Genomic DNA, 22,185 nt, shown 5'->3' with positions numbered 1-22,185 from the left:
AGATAAGAATGAAGAATCAATAATGGAGTAATGAATGTGTTTAAATGATCTAAATGTTTCGCATTTCAATTAAAATTAGTTGGTCCATCAGCAGGAGCCCCAGAAGCAATTAAGAATAGAAACACATTTACAAGCGTATAAAACCAGAAAATACGAGTTGATGTCTTAGAAGGTTATTTTAATTACGATTATGACAACCTTTTTACTGATAAGCTCTTGATGTCGTTTGATCGATTGCGAGAGAGCGAGATACAGTCTGAATTGTAGAGAGAGAAAGATATTGAATTTGAATCTGAGTGTAAAACTGTATGAGATAGTTCAGAGGTAATAATATACTTTTGTATCAGTTTTAGGTCTAGTGTTCTTCTTTAGACCCTCTCAACTCGTAGGAAAATATTTTAAGACTTTTGTGAGTTTTGTCCTATAAAAGGGTCATTTTTACTGATTTAGTCTTTGATTCTCAAATTGAAGAAAATTTTAGACTTGATCAGCCTATTGAAGACTAATTTTCCTTTATCAAATCCTAAAGAATAACATAGCTAATGAAAATTCATATCAATACCTATGGCGCCTCATAATATACATAGGGGGTACACGATGTTGAGGAAATATCAACAACAAAAACTTATGTCCTCATTAATATCTCATGTCTAACAAGCCAGCAGACATGGCTTTGATCAAAAGATTGACAAACACAGAACAACAAGAGCTGCTTTCCCACACATTAGGGAAATAAAGTACAGTGTAATTCAGTCTCTATATTCCACCGCCACTCTCAAGTCCGAAGTAATAAAGAATCATTTCCAGTCATAAGCAATAGAAGAACCAAGATTACCACATACAAGTGAACAATCCAACATGGCAAGTATTCAAGTAAAACGCTATCATTCCCCATAAATCTATGATGGTAAGAAGGGAAGGGGTATCAACCAAAATGAATTAATGCTAGCATTATGAGATTTTGGAAATCCTCTAGTCTGCCAACTGTGTCAGGCGGTGAATGGTGCCTCTTGCAACCCTGTTACCAGGATCAATCTTCAGAACACTCCTCAAATCTTCTGCCCCAAGTTTGTACTTTTCCATACTTTCATACAAGAGTGCACGCTGTACGAGAACAGATACGTTTGCATCATCTTGTTCTAGAACCTGCACAAGACGAACATTCTGTGACCTCTCCCTTCTATAGAGAAACAAAGGACATGAAAAGCCATAATTTGATTTAATTAAGCTCATCAACACTGTAAAAGAACCACACATGTGTGCACTGCTGAGCTGACTACTCTGAATGTGACGCTTTGAAGGAGCAATGTCTTACCAAAGAAAGAATTGGCAATAATTCTTTAACTAAACGAATCAAACATGTTCAGGCCAATAGCTAGAGAAAATGAAAATGCCATTTTTGTATGGGGAAACTTTACATTCCACCACAAGGCCAAAACAGCAAAACTTGGACTTTATTGGTCTATAAGAAGAGATGGTTATTATGCAAACTCCAGCAACTAATGGACTAAGGCTCTCTTTGTTCTCTACTTTTTTTGTTTTTTTTCACTACCAGAGGAATTAAACCTAGGATCTGATTCAAAACCTGCAGCAAAATCAGGGGCATTGCAATTGTGTCCTTTCGTGCTAAGTTGCTAACATTACATTACCTTACTTCTCTGATCTAATTGCCAGTTAAGGAAAAGACAGCTTACTCAAGTAGATTAGACCATTTTGCAGTGATATAACTTTAGGCAAACAAAATCAACAAAAAATCTGAACACCATAATCACAATCATTTATGGGAAGGTAAACTATTAGATAACACTTCTAAAATGCATAAACCTCTTGAAGGAAAGCTATCAAGATACCTTTGTGCAGTCTGCCACCGCTTTCTTGTACTCTCCTACTTCTTTGTAACATGAAGCTCTGCTCGACAATACGTCTGAAAGGGCAGACCTATCAGCTGCTTTCTCAAGAAGCACTACAGCCCAAGATAGCCACTTAATAGCATCTGGATACTGCCCTTGCTTGTAATTATCCATTCCCTTACTCTTTGCTGCAGAAGCAGATACCCCAGCTGGAGGAGGTGGAAGGCCCTCAAGCTCAGTTGTGGAACCACCCACATCATCTACTCCACCTCCAAACTCCGTCCCCCAATCATCAATTCCAGAGGATTGCTGTACTCCAACTCCATTACTCGCTGCTGCAATACCAGCCCCAGAAGCCGAGGATGTGGGATAGAACATGTCAAGCGGATCACTGCTAGTAGACTGAACAGGATTCTGCTTAGCCGGGGTCCCAAAATCACCAAAGCCCGAAAATGAATCCGACCCCATGAAACTGTTACCATTTGAGGAGAAGCCGCTAGCTGGAAATGCAGATGCTGCAGTAGTGGTACTTGGTTTTGGAGCATTCTGAAAATCCCCAAATGGATCATCAGCAACACTACTCTTATTGCTGCCTTTACTCGCCGTGTTAATCCCACCCGATGGTTTCGATGCAAGATCAACCAAAGAACCAAATGGGTCTTTCTTAGAACCAATTCCACTACCTCCACCAACACCAACACCACCAGCACTGCCCATATTTCGCAGCGACGGGCCTCCGAGGCTCGGACTCTTAGTAGTATTAGCATTAACCCCACTACTGATCTTACTACTATTATTAAACCCACCAGAGAAACCCCCAGAACTTCCAGAACCACCCCAATTTATACCACTCTGGACAGAACTAGTACCGGCGGTGGTTTTGGGCAACGAATCAGCCACATTCCCCATCGAAAACGAGCTCTTATTCGAAGCAGGAGTTGCATTCTTTAAAGGAACATTGCTGCTACCATTAACCTTACCGCCCATAGCAGAGCTGACCAAATCGCCGAACAGATTGGGGTTCTTGTTGACGACCCCAATCGGAGTGGCCGAAACCGATGAGCCGGTGGAGGCCCAACTCTTGCCGAAGATATCTCCGACCATGGAAGTCGGGCCGTTGAGAGGGGTCTGGGCCGGAGCGGGCTGGTGGGTCCATGAGGTGGTCTTGTTGGGCTGCCAGGCGGGTTTGGATGGCTGCGGGGCGGTGGAGAAGGAGGAAGTTTTGTTCTTTTGGTCGTTGAGGGATCTGGGTCGGTTGGATCCGAGACCCAGATCGAAATCGAAGTTGGAATTCATGGTGTTTTGGTTTGGGATCAGAAAAGAAATCAAGAACAAAACTTTGAATGAGATCGGGATCGGATGAGAGTACCTGAGATCTGAGAAAGCAGAGGCTGTAGATCACAGAGGAAGATAGAGGTGCCTAATTGACGAGGGAATCGGAACGGAAACACGCAGGAGCTTGCTTGTCATAATATGGAGGCGCGGTGGTGCCAATTATACTTATACAGTGCCGATTGTCACCTTTCTATTTTGGGTCGGATCAATTGGGATAACAATTTTTATTTTTCTTACGAGTTACATGGGCGTTGTTACTTGTTAGAATTCAGGCTATTCTACGAGCTAGTTGTTAGTTGTTACAATTACAATTTCTCACTTACGGACAAGAGATTTGTTTCGCTTAACAAATGGTCGCAATATAATTAGATTTAAACTTTGAACACAATCAGGACCTTTCGTTTATAAACGAGAGATTCATGTTTCTAGACTAAATGGTCGTCAGTAACAAAACTTGGTTTGAAAGAGGGGTATTATTCTATGCAATATGAAAGATTATCAAGTAATGCCATTGTGTCCGATCACTTCAAGTGTGTCCGACTTGCATATTCACGTTTAAATGAGGGGCATAAACATCTTGAATAAGCATCATGAAATTGTAAAATTGATTAGCAACTCAAACCTCTGAAGTTCATAACTCAAAACAGTCGCAACCCATGTACAAAGTTTTGTGCCACATTCTTGCAATTCAGTAGTACCTCTTAGTCTACCTAGGTCCATCATTGTCTCTATCCAAAGAGAAGGTGAAAAAAAATACCTAGTGCCTTACGATCCGATCCTACCTAGATGAATGAAGCACGAAGAAGAAGACCTTCGTAACTTGAGAACCAGACTGTGCTATGAAATGCTAAGCTACACAGCTGAGCTACATATTATAATCCCAAATCTTTTATCTTACTACTACTGCCCTTCCATGTCCTTTAAAAGAAATTGGAATCTCGTAGATTTCGTGGACCTTGCACCTACTAGGAAATGAAACAAGTGCCTTTTCACATCTACCAACCCCAAAAAACAAGGAGCGCATATCCTCCATTTCTACCAACGCGCCGATCAGATGGAAACTTCTCGTCTAAAACAACCCACCAACTAAGATTCCTCTTCCCCAACAACTAAGACTCACCACACTGCCTGCTGCTGAAGAGCTCAATGCAAACATATATTTTATATGGAAGACTAATGAATGGAAAGAAAGCAAGGCAGCAGGTTCAGACTACGCAATAGAATGTTAGATAATCGAAAAATCAACTCAATAGATCATCAATCATCATAGAGTAGTTCCAAGACTCGTGAAGTAGAAAATTTTGGAAGATTCGACACAAATATTCACAAGTCTTATTTTCATAGTGATGATGGTGATATGCATAAGCCTCTCATGAAATATGGTTCAGGTGTAAATACACCAACATGCAAATTCATCAGTAGAAATAAGACAGAATTCTGAGACTAGATTTTGAATTCTTAAACATCCCTCTTGTTGAACTCTTCTTGAGATGGTTGCTGCACAGGCCCTCTCTGATCCTGAACCATGTTCTGTCTTTGCACCGGCTGTCTTCTTTCAACCTGCATTGTTTCTCGGCGCCTATCATGTCGTGGGCGAGGCCTGTTTCGACTGTTGTTTTGCCTCTCAGTGTACCTATACTGGGGCCTAGGGATGACTTTCCCATCGATATATAGATCCCCTAAAATCGGTCAAAGAAACAAAACTTAAGATACATGAAAAAGAACCAAAATTTGCAAAGCTATTATTATATTCAAACTAAAATCTTCTCAATGCGTTTCAAGTTTTAGACAATACCAACCTCCATAATCTTTGTTGGGCACATCAAGGTACGAATCCGGCAAAACCCAGAGAACACCCGGCAGCTCTATTTAAACAGCACAGAATATGCAATAAGAAATCAAAGCCAATTATATATTACTCACATGAATTCGAGAGACTGAATAAACAAGCCACAAAGCCATCATTTTCAATCATAAACATCACAATTTGAAACCAATACAAGTCAAAAACACCCGACATGCAATGCAATTCTAACAAATAGCCATAATTCATACAAAGAACTATACTTGAAATCTTAAACCCTAAACCATCACATTGCGAATGAATCAATCAAACACTCAAATTCCATACAATGTTAGCTCCAGAAAAGAAAAAAAGAAAAAAAAATCTAAAATTCAAAGCAATTCAAGCATATTCCCAGACCTTAAACCCTAATCCAAGCACACAGAACCCAGCAACCATTACCTTTAACCTTGAGAGAAAGCTCTTCAGAAATCAAAGCCCCAAATCCAGTATACGTCGACGTCGAAACCGAGTATATCTTCTTCTTGGCCTCCTCCTCACTACAACAACAAAACCCCCAATATCAAAATCAACAAAATTCAAAACCGATAAAAACCCGAATTGAAGAAAACGGGTCAAAAACCGAACCTTCCGACTACCGAAGCTAGGGTTTTGACGTAGCTGTTGATCATCTCCTCCTCCGAGGGCTTTGGGTCGTTGAACTCGAGGATGATGAGCCAGTGCTCGTAGTCGCAGCCGTCGAGGAGGATGGTCTCCTTGGGCGGGCGGTTGTTCCAGTTGGGAGCGGCGTCGTTGAGGGGCGAGTAACCCGACCCGGAATGCTTAGAGCGGGTCGCGAGGTGAACCGGGTCGGGAACGAGCTGGGGTTGTTGGTTGCTGAGAAGAGCCAAAGCGAAGCGAGAGCGGGAGGAGAACGAGGGGTTTGAACGAGTGGAAGTTGAGGTTAGGGTTCGCGTGAGGGCGGAAGCTAATGTGCGCCTGGCGGCGGAGTACGCCATTTTCGCTAGTCTCTGGGGTGAGAGAACCTCTGAAATTCGAGGCTGAACGAGTTAGCGAGTGACGGTGATTTCCACGACGTCGTTTGAGATAACCCCTTAAACCCGAGCAGTTACGACCTGTCGTTTGGTAGCACTTATTTCTTTTTTTGTCTAGTGTTTCTGGTTAACTTCCTTGTTTTTATGGGTACAGTGGAAGCAGAACTGCAGAAGGCCCAGATAGAAAAAGAAAAACCTAACTATGTAGCTGTTGTAAAAGATCTAGGCTGTCAATGTCATCCAAAACTATTTGATTGACAAAGATAGGACGGTTTGGTAAATGCAGAAGGCCAAAATCCATCTCTTTGCTTCTCTTTGCTTAGCAATCAGCCACCATGTTCCTCTCTCTATGAACATGATAGATAGAGTAAGAATCAAAGGACAATAAAAGAGTTTTGCAGCTTGAAAATAAGGTATCAAGAGGGTCTAAACCAGTATCATTGCAATTAATTAAGGAAGTTGACTAACACTTCAGAATTAAATTCAGTCATAATTGTTTTCTTTTGGTTAACTTATTGTGATGGCTATATTTTTTTTTTTTGAAAGGATTTGATTTTATTAGATATCAAAGCCATGAAAACAGGCCAGAGTCTAACAGAACTTACATAAAAAGAGCCGGAATTTAATCGGGCGTCCTATTTAAGTCACACCTAAACTCATTAAAGCTAAAATGGTCTCTCGCTGAAACAACAAACCAACAAACTAAGTAAAAAGTAATCTCAATTCCTAAGGCAAAATCAATTCATCTAGTCTAATCTGCCAGCACTCAATTGTGGTACACATATCAACTAGAAACATCTTAAAAAATATATAGAAATCACTCCAACCACTGCAAGTGGTCTAGTGGTTCTTGCCTAGTTGGGTGTGCTCCCCAACCTAGGTTCGAATCCCGAAACTGTCAAAGTGGCCAGGCACTGTGCTGCAATGCACAGTTGGAGCATTTCACATGCGCCGAAGGGGTTTATCTTGGGCCTAGGAAGCCTTTGGGTTCCCCTTGACAAAGTCAAAAAAAAAAAAAATTATAGAAATCACTCCCACTTCAAGAAGTCTTGATGTTCAGAATGTCTTGAAATTTTGTACCTTAAGCAAGCACTTGCTCTTTTCCCTTAGGGTTAGAAGTAGTGCTTGTTTCAGGCTCATCAGCAGCTAACAACCTCGGCATCAGGTTGGTCTTTTTGCTCTTTGTCTTTTCTTGTTCTCCATCCTTTTTTCTTCCTTTTCCTGCTGTTCCATATGGCAGTTTGTTCACACTTCCAACAGGACGTCCTCTCTTTCTCTTAGGTTGATCATTGTTGTTCGGAGGTCCCTCCAACAAGCCCATAGTCACTGCATCCAAATTTTTCTTTCCAATAGCAAGACTTAAACGCAATTTTTTTGGAGAGATAATTACCTCATCATGTTCCCTACTACGGCGTTGTCCTGTGATTGGATCTTCATTGAGTCTTGGTTCACTCAATTCTCTAATCTGCACTTGTCTTCGATGTCGACGCATGGCCATCACAGATTGAGGTAGGATAGCTTCGGGTATGCTATTAGGTATTTGGGCCTTGAAAATCAGAGTTTGATTGTTTACTATTACCCTATTGACATTAGGGTTTTCCTGTCCCCGTAACACGGCTAAAGCCGTGGGTTGCTCCACCGTGCCAATAGGTATGTCACGGTCTTCGTCCAGATCCGGCCCTGAACAAGGGAGGCCAACATGGGTAACGAGGCCGCAGGTGCCACACCTGCCAAACATCTTGTCATATCGAAACTGCACCATGAACTGGACTTCATCTTCCACCCTGAAACGTCGACGAAACAGGAGAGGTTTGACATAATCGATCTCAACCCTGATGCGCAAAAAGGCGGGGCGATCAAGTTCCATGAACTCGCCTAGGGTACTCCCAATCAGTCGCATAATCCGTTCAGATCTGAAGGCCGGTGGCACTCCTTGCAGTGTCATCCAATATGATGATTTCTTCAGTGGGATCTCCCTTGCTGGATTGACACCGTCATACGGTGCTAAAGCTATAGGAGCCCGTTGTATCCCCATGGTCCTCCTTTCCAAACCCTATTCACATCCGAAGGATCTGTAAAAGTGAACAAGATCCTATCATCTTCTCCGAGTTCTTCAACATTCAGTCTGCCATTGATTCTCCATGCAGATCGAAACAGGCCAAGGAAAAAGCGACAAGAATATTCCCGTGCCGTGAGCAGCTTCCCTACCATGAATGCTTCAGGTTGTCTCAATCCTTTTGATGGACGCAAATCCACCGGTTGCTTGCCATCAGCCAGCGCTAGGGGAGGAGGCAAAGCGGGCTGCCATTGATGTGAGAGAGAGGCTACGCAGTCAAGAAACCCTAACCCTAGTTTAAAGAGGGAGAGAGAGACGGCTGCGGCTTGCGATGGCTATATTTTGGTCCTTGCTAATTGTCTTTATTGCAATGGCTAACTTGAACTCATAATATTTTTGCGACATATCATGTTGGAATGTATTTGTGTCATGTTGTAAAAATAAAAATTAAGAATCCCCTATAATAAATTAACAAATTAATAAATTATCACAAGACACTAATTTTTATTTTTTTTTGGGCTCAATAAGACACCAACTTAAGCGCATTCTGAACTTGGTTTCCCTCATGAAAAATAAGTGACGAATGACTAGTACCTAGCTACTTTATTTATAGCTTTATAGATGAATTAATCTCATATCTTGTGACGAGGGCTGAGAGTTGAGATTTATACACTCCTACCAGCACTATCACAAAAAGAGAGCAGAATTAATCTGTGCATGCATGTTCAGATATTCTGTAGAAGCCAAAGATTGTTTATATCAAGGAAGCAAGGCTGATGGCCAGCTGTAATTATAAGTGATGGCCTGCTCTGATCTGCAGTCTCTCTCGCTCGTTCAGTTTATCCATGCGAGTTCTTGATCTGGATGACCCAAGTTCTAACAATGGCAAACTAGTAGTAGTCTAACTAGTTTTTAAAGCCTGAAACCATCTCTATGACTGCGAGAACAACTAGGCCAATGTCGATGAGGGTCACTCATTGCCACATTGGCATAGTGGACTACGTACAACGTATGTGGCTAACTAGCTAGAACATACAAATAACGCAGCAGTGACACTAGGGTGTGCTCTTCCGTTTACTTTTGATTACTGTCACCAGTCCATAGCCTACAAAAGCGACTGGGAAATTTGAACTAAATTTGGCAGGGTGCGCCAGGCCGAGTGGTAGTGCAATGCATATATAGGACATGCGCGTGAACCCTAATAACAAGCTACTATATTGAATCTGGCAAGTCGTGATGATACCAAACATTTGCTAGTCATCCCCAAGTATTCAAGAGTCATTGCTATGATGTAAGAGCGGCTGTGCCTAACTAGAATCTAGCCAAGAATGCTAACCAGGCTCTCCATTTAGCTATAGAGAGGATTACAACTTCCGGGCCACGAATGCTACCCTTTACAAGGAAGTTATTGGGTGTCCGAGTTTTATTTATTGTTTTTGTGTAGCTGAGACTATGTCAAGAAGCTGGATGTTCTCGCAAAGGAACACGGAGCTGCACACCAGTATCACTGCAAACTTGTTGTTATCAGTTCCCCAAATGTTCTTCTTCTTCTTCTTCTTGTAAATGCCACTCAGCTTCACTAGAGATGCCTGATAAGCATAAACAACGAAACATCATTAGGGTTTTGGCGGCCAAAATTCCTTTGCAACCAGTAGTGTGCTACTTACTGATCTTGATTGGTGCAAGTACCATGAGTACAATATTCTTGGTCTATTACAATAGGCTTTGAGACATTAAAATGTCCTCAAACACCAAATTAAACGCCTTGCTACTTTAGATCCAGACCATGTCTTGATTCCAACGCCATTCTCAGTGCCATTAATTGATAGTGCAGTTTCTAACACTGATCCCAACTACATGCATGTTTCTCATTTTGGTACTTGCCGAGGATCCCCGCACTGCAATAAGTAGAAAGACATTAATTTTTTCTTGTCAGAATGTTAAATTATTGTTAATCAGAACCATTAATCAGCTAGAATCAATTGTAGATGTATGAACCTGATCCATAGTTTAGCGACATAAACAATGCTGGATATCTAGTAAGAGAACACATGCATTGAGCCATAGACAACTACTCAATTATATATAGGAATGGATGACTGATCGATACCGTGTCCCGGACCACAAGTAATGTTAGAAATTGAAACATTGATCGATGCTGCCTTCTCCGATAGAAATACAATCGTCAACAACTCCGATGGTCGAAGAAGTAATGTTGATGTTGCTGGACAGACTAACATGGATGCCGTCAGTGTTGGAACTATCCCACGGAGCAGTAATGTCAACATTATAGATGCTCATGTTGTGGCAGCCATGGAGATCAACATGGAAGGCTTTACTAACCAATGCTGCTTATCGTCCCATATGACACATTATTGAGTTTCAGTAACTGCATTAGTTAAACCACACTCACATATATACATACATGACCCAAATTAGATATTCAGAATTTTCATGTGTTTGATACAGTGATACAAGTTAGAACTTACAGTTGGGAAGTTGTGGCTGTACTTTTCCTTTTTGTGGCAGGTGGCCTTAGAGGCCAAGTTTCTGAACCTTGGGCCATCGAAAGTTCCTGATCCTGTGAGAGTGAACCTGTTCAAATGTTTGAACACAATCCAATCATGAGAGTGGAAGGTAGTGACATTGCTAAGAGCCTTCAGAGTCCCTCTGATCTCTACCCTTATTGGGTGATTATATATTATGGCAAGGGCCATTAAATAAGATTGGACCAACAAAGAATGTCCCATTTGGAATGAACAAGTGGGATTTCCAGCCTGCAAGGTACATGCATCTTCCCATGCGGCTAAGAAATACGAAAAATTAGAAGGAAGATGGGTTATAAAGAACCAAATTCGAATAAAATTCCTGGGTAATATGCTAACTAAGCTTACATTTCAACATTTGTAATTTATTTCCTATCGATCACTGGTCCTTTAAAGATATGTATCAGTTTTTCATTAAGATTTATATCACAACATACATACACATTCCACCACTAACCATTTAATCTATCTCGCATATAATGAGATCAAAGAAAACTATATATAACTGACACATATAATTATTTTTCTGGTCTATTCTATTTTTAAATTTTTTTGACACAAATCTGTTGACTTGGTGATATAAGAACAGTGGACAAGTGGACAACAAACCAAGGTATTAGTGGTGACCTCGTTAGCAAGCGCTCCATAGTCAGTGACATCGTTTATTAGTCCTGCTTTTGGAGGTTCTTTATCAAATGGTTGAGGGGGCTCAGCTGGGACAGAATCTGGGAGAGGCATCGGATCCAGTATATGTGATTCGGCTTCAAATTCTTGAGCCTGCAGGTGTAGTACTGAAGCACAGATATGCCACTTAGGAAAAGGCAGAAAAGCCATATAAACAGCTGCAATAACAGGATGATTATTATATACTGCCATTTCCCTCATTTTTTCTGAAACTAGCTAAGATCATGACCAGGGAAAACTCTCTGGGTAGCTCTATCACTCAAATATTGTGCCTTCCTAATGTTTGAGAGTTATATAATCTGAAGAAGCTTCAAGTAACTTGGCTTCACTCCTGCACTTTTTTTTTTTTTTTACTCTGGACGACAATGTAACTCCCCACCCCACATACTCCATCCCTGATATTAGTGAGATTTGAATCCGTGACCTCCACAGTGTTAGTTAGGCTAGCTAACCAACAGGTCACGGCTCACCGACGCCTCACTCCTGCACTTAATGTAGAGATAAAATTTGTTGGACGTTTAGCATTGTATATGGGAGGAGTTTTCTTTCAAGTAATTATACATAACTGCTAATTAGGCCATTCTATTAATGTTTTTTTTTTTTTTTTGAGAAAATAGATAGCTTCATTACTCATCCATGGCCAGAAGGCACGTACATAAGATGTTGTCTCATACCAAGAGTCTAGATAGCACAAGCCGCCAAGCAAAAGACAGGTGACCCTCACTGTTAACACATGCGCTCACTTATTGAGCCTAACTACAAGAGATCAAATCCTCACTACTAACCTCTCTTTGAATAGTAAACCTAGTCGCCTAGAGACCTCAATTGGTGTACAACTAGACAAGACTGAGATGAAAGTAGTAAAAGACCAGATTTCGAGTAATAGGCAAGAAAACCAGGAAAGTGAAAAACTTTCCTAAGCCCTTATCTCGAGAATCCTCCGTCGTTACCACTCTAGAGGATTTGCTAGAGGCACATGCGTAATTCCCTAAACAAACTTAGAGAGTACAAACCTAGGGTTCTAGAACAAGGTGAAAAATACAACTAAAAAATGTCCCAAGAGGCTCCAAAACAGGCCCACCCAAAGCCCAACAGGCCGAGATTGGCCCAAACCAACTTCCATCTCCAAACTCGTGCAGCAAGCACAGCAGCCCTCAGCTGCCACAGTACCCACGCCTGCTCCAGCAAGATTCCCTCGTCATGACGTGAACACCGCCACAGACCCCGCCACGACCCAGTGCTCCACGATTCAGCCGCCGAAGTCGAAATAGCCACGACGCCACGACCCAACGCCTCCTGAAGCAGAAAACTGCCCCGACCCAGTGCCCCCAATCTAGAACATCGTCGATCTGCAAAACGAGACCCACCATACTGCACCGCATGCACCCCAGAGACTTCCATCTATTCGGAGCCTAAAAACCACCTGCAAAACTTTCGAGCAAACCCCCACACCGGAGCCTCCAAAACACCTAGCATCGAGTCCGGTCAGGCAGCAGATCATGTGTCATTGGTGAGGCCAAAGTGCCTGCCGAATGCCATAGCTGCCGCCAGACAAGAGCGCTCTCTTAGGTGAAGCCTCCGCCGACCTTCTTAGGGTTTCCGAGAGAGAGAGAGAGAGAGAGAGAGAGAGAGAGAGAGAGAGAGAGAGAGAGAGAGAGAGAGAGAGAGAGAGAGAGAGAGAGAGAGAGAGAGAGAGAGAGAGAGAGAGAGAGAGAGTAGCAGCATGCAAATCTTTCGTAATTAATGTTGTCTCTTAATTAGATGTAATAATGAACTAATCGAGTGCCCACTGATGTGGGATCACACTAGCTAAGCTGTACCTTTTAAGATGATGTTTGAAGTCAATGGCACCTTGACTGTGTTCTGTGGGTTAAACAAGGATTGAAAAATTGATAATATCCTCGCAATTTCTTCAATATTTCCGTTTTTTAGGGTCTCGATATATCTTTGACTTACCAAGAGAATATCGTGAGAAATTTTTGAAATTTCGCGATATCTCAAGAAATATTGGAAATTTTCGCGAAATTCCTGATATTCTCGAAAAATTCTGAGATTATTGTCATTCTCGAGATATGTGGGTTGGTCAAAAAATATTTTGACTAAAATTGAAGCCAAATTTTGACGAGGTTGGGGTTCGACCCAGATACCTCATGAAAACTAGCCATTGTCCTTATCCAATCCGACTAGACTGTATAACATCTAAAAAAGAAAACATTAAAAATTTATAGGGTCATGTATCATGCTTTGAGTCTTTTCCCTCCATGCTTATAAATCTTCTGATTATCTAATTTGCTAACTAGTAAACATTTGGCTCTATTTAAAAAAAAAGCTTTTCTAGGTATTTCTATGGACCATTTTCTACTTCTTTTCCTGTTTGTTTGAAGACCGATATTCATTTTAACATATCTATTTAATCGTAAAATATTGATAATTAACTCTCCAATCTCCTATTTAAGTCATTTTGAGATTTCTCATGTAGAATTTTATTTCTTTGTCATGTCAGTGTATCTTGTTATAATCTAAATTACTACAGTCATTATACAATTAAGTTTATCAAACATTTTTTTTGAAATACAATAGATAACCGATCTTGTAAATATTTCATGAAAATTCATTACTGATTTTCATGTTACTTTCTAAATTTCCATAATTTTTTTTCAAAAATTTACTTAGGCCATTGAAAATTTTATTTTTTGGACTATCGATATTCGATATTTTAGTCCTTGGGGTTAAATATAGGTGCAGCACTTCTTGTTCCAGTAATCATTAAGACTACTGGCCTTTGGTTTACTAATACTCTCTGTTTTTTGTCCAAATTGCTCAACTTCTTTGGAAGCGATCTCATGTTATTTGAAGCCCCCCCATCACCAAATATTTGTCAACTCAATTAACATCACCCGCGATATATCATATATAAGAAATCATAATGTCTTCTCATCGATCTTGGTGTGTGATATAAAAGACATGATAGAATGACAAACGTATGTACATGACAATTCAGGAATTAGGTTTTGCTCTAAAAAAGTCGGAGTCAAAACTTGGGTTTTTTCGTGCGGTGGTTTCTCTCGTCCGGCGGCGCCCCAGCGCGGATGACGGCTCGGCCTAGTCGGAGTATGGTGGTTGCAGCCGGGCGGGGATGTAGTATCTTTGGGCGTGGTTTCGTGCAGCATCTCTTTTGCTTCCAGATGGTGACTGCGGCGGTTCATGGAGCACGATGGTGGGCAGGGAGACAAGGATTCAAACGCTGGGTTTCTCTGATTTTGATGTGTGGTGGCAATGGCTGGTGGAGCGGTGATCAGTGTCAATGGTCAGTTGACCATGGATGGGGACAGTGGAGGGGGGTGGTGGTAGTTAGGCCCTATGGCATAGGGTTGATGGCTGGGTGAGTGGAGGTGGGTGGTGGCCTGGAGATGAGAAGATCAGCTAGGCAATTCTTGGCTTTCTGATGTTTGCTCTTAGGCTGATGTCGGAGCTTTGGGGAAAGGAAGGAGAGGGATGCGGCTGGTTCGTTTTCTTTATTAGGGCTTTAGGTTTTGTTAAGGTTTTTTGGTTAGGGTTAATAAGTCCCCACTCTCTTGAGCTGGGGTTGGGTTATTTTGTGGTGCCATGGTTATGGTGTCATACCCGGGGACAATTAGGTTTATGTTCGGTTTATTCTTGGTGTCAATATGTTGACATGCGATCCTTGCACGTGGTCTTAGCTTTTTGAGACACGGTGTTGAAGAGGACGTAGTCTCTTATGCTGTTGAATACAAGAGTTTACTGAGAAACTTGGGTAAATTTGGTCTAAGTAGCCTTGGAAATTGGCGTATTGCAGTTATAGTTGAGCCTCTATCGGTTCATGGTACCTGTAACTGTCTTCTCTTGGGGTTTTGGTCTATGTCCCCCCCAAATGTATGGTTTTGGTAATTGAATGAATGTTCTTTTTCTCTAAAAAAAAAAAAGATATAAAAGACATGATGTTTTCCGTCTAGGAATGTTTTCTTTTTTCAAACCAACTTGAAATTAACGTACCAATTTCCAGTCACGACTATAAAAATAAAAAAAATAAAAAAAAATTACCCCCACCTAAAATTATTTATCATTTTCTTTCTTCAAGTCTATTTTCTTATAAAAATTAACACTCGTCTTTTGTGATACGTAAGGAGTGCAATTTGTGTGTAAGTTGATGATCATCATTGATAGGCGGTATGTACTATCGTCTTCTTTTTTGTGGAGTTTCATACAATAGGTTACCTACTCGGTTCTCCTTTTTGTCAAGTTTGTACTCGTGTTGACATTTTTTTTTGATTGAAATGGTAATTTATTAACTCAATGAGGTTACATTAAGATGGGGATACGCTGTTCTCTAAATGAGAACCCCCAACATCAACCAACCTAGTTACCATCAACTAAATCATGGAGCTACATAGGGCCCTGATCCTTGCAATACATAGCTTATGCTAATGACAACGCAGATCTAGCAAGCTTGTGAACTACTAGATTAAAACGCTTCTTCACGTGCTTCCAAGATACTAACTCAAACTCTTTAATTGTCAATCTGACTGCATCAAGTACACCTCCAATTTCGCTCAGATCCCAGCTGTGGAAAACCAATCCATTCAAACTGTTCAGAGCATCCTCTTTCACCCCAACACTACTAACCCGCAATTGCCTACAGTACATCAACCCATGCCATAAGGCAAGAGCTTCCGTTGCTGTAGGGTTAAGAGGACACGACAAAGGCAAGGATAGAGCACCCATCAGCCTTCCTGTCGTGCTCAACAGAACAACCCCCAGACCAACCATCCCATTCTCCTTGTCCACATCTCCATCAAAAAACAAAAAAGGAACAGAATTACTACTAACCTGGTTTGCAGTAACCACCTCGCTGATCAAACCTACTTGATTTGACGTGGAGCCTCTCAAAGTTCTAGAAAATTCCACTTGCCAATCCGAACACTTCTGAACAATCTGTAAAGAATCAAACTCTTGCTTCCCATGCAGGACATCGTTCCTGTTCTTCTAGATCCACCAACTAACATACGCAAATAACTCCATTTCCTTACTTGTACCCGCATCTACCACTCAGATAACTAGATCACTAAAGGACTGCTCCCTCCGACCGTTCACAATACCTCCTAGCCAAGTATGCTTCCAAACCTTTCTTACTTTCTGGCAATCCCACAAGCAATGAATTACATACTCCGTTGAGCAACCACATCTATTACAAACATCAGAGGAGCCCACTTTGCGTTTAATCAAAGACTCAGCACAAGGTAAGAATGCATGGCAAGCTCTCCACAACAAAATCTTGACTTTGTTAGGAATCACAAGACCCAAAATGATACTCTAGACATTGTTGGAGATAGATACATCATTCTCACCATTATAGCCTGCACTCAAGCCAATTTGTTTTAACTCCATACCCAACCAGTAACTTGACTTCACAGTATAATACCCATCATTGGTGTAGTGCCAAATTGCAACATCTCCCCCACTCATTTCACATAGAGGAATTGAAAGAATTTTGCTCCACATCCACAGGTAGAAAATTGGTTCGAATAAAGTTAACATTCCACATACCTGGCCTTTCCATCAGTTGACACACAGTGGCTTCTCTATTTAAAAAGCATGGTGTAACGACATGAAAAGTCCAAGGAGAGGGCAGCCACTTATCCTCCCAGATTTTTGTTGATTCTCCATTCCCAATCCACCAACAAATACCAGCACAAAGTAACTCTTTCCCCCATACAATACTCCTCCAAATAAATGAAGGTTTTGGACCAACCTGCGCAGCTGCCCAATTACCCGCAGTAACATATTTGACTTGTAAGTTGTAACACACGATTCACTAAAGACTTAGGGTGAAGCACAATCCTCCAAAGGGTATTTTCCAGCAGAGCTTGATTAAAACATTCAATATCCCTAAAACCCAAGCTTTCTGCCATTTTATTTCTACATAGATTATCCTATTTGCACCAATGAATATCTTTCTTCCCGCTCCCCCACCTCCCCCGATCCCCACCAATATCTTGGCTACCTTGAACTAATAAGTTCGGCAAACCCTGTTTGACAACCTGAATACAGACATAGTATAAGAGGGGATGGCTTGTGCGACGGCTTTGATTAACACCGTTTTTCCTGCCTTAGACAACAACTTTGATTGCCAGCCCTGTAAATGATGATCAAGACGCTCATGTATCTTCTTAAACATTTCTTTTCTCCCCCACCGTTGGCAGTCCCAAGTACCTTTCATGGAACGGAACCACCGGCACCCCAAGCATATCAGTAATAGAACTCTCTTGAGACAGTAAGATACCTGACCCAAAAGCAATTGCAGACTTCTGGAAATTGATTTTTTGCCCTACCGCACTTTTATAGAGAAGAAGACATTGCTTTAGATGTGTGACCTCATGGATGTCAGCTTTGCCAAACAAAAGGCTATCAACCCCAAATAACAGGTGTGAAATTGCTAGAGCCCTTCAGCCACACTAGCCCGATGAATGTAACCATCACGATTAGCTTGTTGGAACAAACCAGTAAACGCAACACAACAAAAATAGGTAGGTGAAAGTGAATCACCTTACCTCAACCCTCTTGACGGTTTGATCATCCCTTATGCATTCCCATTCCACAAAATACTGAAAGAAACATATTCTACACACCTCATAACCAGGGACACCCACCTTTCACTAAAGCCCAATCTGATCATAATATTCTGAAGAAAAATTCATTCTACTCTGTCATAAGCCTTGCTGATGTCAAGTTTAAGCACACAAAATTAAAGGATCCTCTCCGATTTGCCTGCTTCTAATAGAATGGACCAATTCAAATGCTGTAATCACATTATCATGGATGCATCTCCCAGGTACAAACACACTCTGATAGCTGGAAATCACCTCCAGTAACAAAGCCTTCATTCAGTTGACTATGGCTTTAGACACTAGCTTATAGAGAACATTACATAAACTAATTGGTATACAATTAGTAACATGCTGTGGGTTATCTAATTTTGGGATAAGAGCCAACAAAGTATGATTTAAATCCCCAACACTTGTACTTTCATTCAAAATCTGCAAACATATTTTACTAACATCATTCCCCACCACTTCCCAATACGTCTGAAAAAATCTAGCAGAAAACCCATCTTCCCCTGGTGACTTATTGGGCCCCATCTGTTTCAAAGCTTCTTCAATTTCTAACATGGTAAAAGGCATGTCAAGTTTAGCATTCATAACCTCTGTAACTTTCCGCAGAACTGCATCTAGAACTAGGTCCATATGATGACAACTCTCAAAAGTAGACAATTGTTTGAAAGTCATTAAAAGCTCTCTGAATGCCCTCCTGTGACTCCTGCCATACCCCCTTACCATTGTTAATCCCTAATACTCTATTTTTCCTCCCTCTCCCTTTTGCATAACCATGAAAAAAAATAGTATTCTGATCACCTTCCTGAAGCCATGTAACTATAGGCCGCTGCGCTTCCAAATCGACTCTTCCATCTCCATTAACTTATTCAATTCTCCAACGATTTCACTCCTTTTAGCTTGCACCCCCATATCCTAGCTATCAAAGGGCAAGGCCTCTAAATCCTTATTTAATTGCCGTATTTTTCATGGGATGTGCCCCACTTTGTTTGGATTCCAATTCTGTAATGCTTGAGCGACATTAACCAGATTAGCTCTCACAGAATCCACACTATTACTCCCCTGCCAATGGTCCAACACCACCTGCCTAGTCTCAATCTCCTTCGCCCAGAAGGCCTCAAACTGAAATCTTCTTACCCCCTCCTTTGTCCTGACAAACCCCTTTATAATCCATCTGTCATCAATAACAATGGGAGCTGATCAGCTCCGTCCCTACATCAATATAAGCTTCATGAAAATGAGGGAACAATTCAGTAGCCTCCAAATTGACAAAGCACCTGTCAAGTCTCAACTAAAGATCCCAGCCTCCACCTAAACAATGGACCCAAAACCTCAACCTCCGGCAGTCCGCATTCATCCACAACCTCACGAAACTTCTGAATCTGGGCCTCAGACCTCTCACGGCTTCCATTTTTCTCAGAACTACTAAGCAACTCATTGAAATCCTCAAAGATGATCCATGGTCCCTCAACCGTTACAGCAATTCAACACAATAAATCCCAAGAGAAATGTCTAAGGTGAGTATCAAGATTCCATAAAAACCAGTAACTCAAATAGCTTTCCCATTACACAAAACTTCAACATCAATACACCCCTGTGACGAACCTATTGGTCTCACCAACAACTGACTCTTCCAACACAAAGCTAGCCCCCTACTACTTCGAGCCACTTTCCCTACCACATTGCATCCACTAAACCTCAAATTGAAACAAATATCAGCCATCTTCTCCTTTTCCTTTTTGGTTTCCATCAAGAAAACCAAATCGGGGTCTTTTGCTCGAATAAATTTCTTCAAGGCTCGGAACATGTGCGGGTTCCCCAAATACCCTCACATTCCAACTTACTCCGATCATTTCTCGTGATGGGCCCAATTTACCGAAGCCCATCATGGTTTTATCCTTGATAACAAACATCAACAAGTCAGAATTTTGAGATGAAGCTAACCTGCGTGACTTGCCCCGTCCGCCTACTCCCATAGCGAAGCCCTTCATGCTCCGACCACCTCGGCTTTCTTTCCCTCCATTTCCGCTTCTTTCCGACCCACCATCCCTGTCGGCCACTGACTTTTTCACCGCAGACTTTGCTTTCTTTTGTCGTGCAGCACCACTCCCACCACCGCCTCTACCTTCACTTTTCTGTGCGTCTTCCTTCCTTCCCAACTCTTGCCCATCGTGCCCAACAACTGCTCCCCTCTCCCACTCTAGAAACATAGAATCTTGATTAATAGAAATCTTCGAGCTAACCAGCTCCAAATTAAGGATTGAACGACCTCCCTTTTCAGTTTCATTAACTTCAAAAGATAGGCCAGCTGACTTTTTAATTCTGGGCCTCAGTGCCCTTTACACGTAAAACAAACTTGGGCCTTGAACTATTAAAACCCAACCCACTTTTTATTAAGTCCACCCCCGCACACGTGCCATTTCAGAATTTGAAAGGCACATCTTACTGCCTTAAAGTGTGTTTGGTATGGCCGTGCTTTTTAAAAAAAGCTGATTTCTGCTTATTTTTTAGAATAAGCAACTGAAAAGCAATACAGTGAGGGTTTGGTAAACTGGCTTTTTATAAGTGTTGTCAGTAGCAAAGTGTTTGGTAAACTCAAAATTGGCTTGTGCTTTTTGTTTATGGAATGACCAATTTGGACATGAAAGATTATTTTGCCTGTTTGATAATACAATGTGATTCAAATGATCTTGTTATCATTTTTATTCTTTATTATGTCCTTATAAATTTTGGTTAACTTTCAATTTTTATAAATATCATGGTGACCATATGATTAATATTAGACTGGGTAATGTTCTTGCCCCGGCTCCACCCCTTGATCCGTTCCGGCCTTTATGGAAAGCGATATGGGGGGCTACGGTACCTGGCAAAGTAGCCATACATGCATGGAAGTGTTGTACTAGTATCTTGCCTACGAGATCGGCTTTGAGTAGAAAAGGGTATGTTGGGGATCTAGGCTGTTTGTTATGCCCCTCTACTTGTGAAGACTCACTTCATTTGTTCGTCGACTGCCCGTATGCAAATAGAGTGTGGTTTGAAGCCGACATTTAGATTGAGCGTAATGGAGTTGCTGAATTCCGAGAGTTGTTGTTGAGGTTAGTTCGAACCCAGACTAAAGAACAATTTGCAAAAACTTTAGTTGTGTTGTGGTCCATTTGGAAGAACAGGAATATGCAACTGTGGGATGATAAATTGCAACAGCCTACTGATGCTGCAGTTTTCAGTTTGGGTTGGTTGCAAGAATACCAGTCTGCCAATGTGAATGCGTCACAGCCTCAACATCAGCAATCAAAACGCTGGTCTACGCCACTCTCGGGAGTTTTGAAATGCAATGCTGACGGAGCTTTTGTGGTAGACTCAAGAAGGGCAGCCTATGGTCTGGTTTTCCGTAATGAGACTGGGAACTTTCTGGCAGCTGCAGCTGCCCCTTTGAGGCAAATGTCGTCTCCCTTTCACACGGAAGTCATGGCTATGTTGGAGAGCATGCGTCTTGCAGAAATTCTCCATTATAAGAGCGTCGTATTTGAATCTGATTGTTTGCTTTTAATACAAGCTTTAGCCAAAGAAGAACCAAACATATCTAGCTTGCGTTTGTTACTTGGAGAAGTCAGAGATTTGTTGCGTAGTAATCTGGAATTTAAGGTTTGCTATACACCTCGTGAAGCTAATGTAGTCGCACATCAGCTTGCAAAACATGCTTGTCAAGCGTTAGAAAGTCAAGTGTGGTTTGTTGTTGCTCCCGAATTTATAAGGGATGCCCTTCTAAGTGATTGTAATCACTAATGTTTTAATGAAATTTACTTTCAAAAAAAATTAAAAAAAATATGATTAATATTAGACAATGAATAAAATAACTTCTACAAATATCTTAGTAACATTAATAACAGTTGGTTTGTGATTAGCATCAAGTAACCACAAAAAAATCATATCATATTCAAACGTCCATTATTACGCGCATTCATCAAATTTTGAGTAATGCTATTTCTTATTGTTTCCATTTCTTCTGCATCATGACCATGATATTCTTCTTCTACATCATCATCCATCTCTATCCCACCACTTGATCCATCACCTTCTCTTTCTTCACTGTGGACATAATGTCTATCACGTTGTGCATGTCGCCGAATATAATTATGAAGTGTCATGGACTCATGGTGGCAATGACAATCTTCACTTGCTTCTCAAATGAAAAGCCTTGCATGTCCTTTAAAATCTTCCCTTTTTTTTTCCAAACTCCAAATGTGCGT

At 41.2% G+C, this 22,185-nt stretch overlaps 2 protein-coding genes across 2 annotated transcripts; both read right to left on the bottom strand.

Annotated features, from left to right (window-relative positions):
- Window positions 1-609: 609 nt before the first annotated feature.
- LOC112197582 (nucleoporin nsp1) lies at window positions 610-3,387 on the bottom strand. Its single transcript, XM_024338317.2, has 2 exons — window positions 1,851-3,387; window positions 610-1,146 (listed from the first exon to the last, which is right to left on the bottom strand). Exons 1-2 carry the CDS (start codon window positions 3,144-3,146, stop codon window positions 973-975), a joined length of 1,470 nt encoding a protein of 489 aa, XP_024194085.1. The 5' UTR covers window positions 3,147-3,387; the 3' UTR covers window positions 610-972.
- A 1,028-nt stretch (window positions 3,388-4,415) lies between these two features.
- Window positions 4,416-6,077, bottom strand: LOC112197985 (multiple organellar RNA editing factor 3, mitochondrial). Its single transcript, XM_024338970.2, has 4 exons — window positions 5,617-6,077; window positions 5,431-5,528; window positions 4,985-5,050; window positions 4,416-4,864 (listed from the first exon to the last, which is right to left on the bottom strand). The coding sequence occupies exons 1-4, from the start codon at window positions 5,985-5,987 to the stop codon at window positions 4,644-4,646; spliced, it is 756 nt and encodes a 251-aa protein (XP_024194738.1). The 5' UTR covers window positions 5,988-6,077; the 3' UTR covers window positions 4,416-4,643.
- Between the last annotated feature and the right edge of the window lie 16,108 nt (window positions 6,078-22,185).

The sequence above is a fragment of the Rosa chinensis genome, chromosome 4 (assembly GCF_002994745.2).
Source record: "Rosa chinensis cultivar Old Blush chromosome 4, RchiOBHm-V2, whole genome shotgun sequence".
Classification (NCBI taxonomy): domain Eukaryota; kingdom Viridiplantae; phylum Streptophyta; class Magnoliopsida; order Rosales; family Rosaceae; genus Rosa; species Rosa chinensis.
This window is presented reverse-complemented; position numbering and strand designations above follow the sequence as displayed.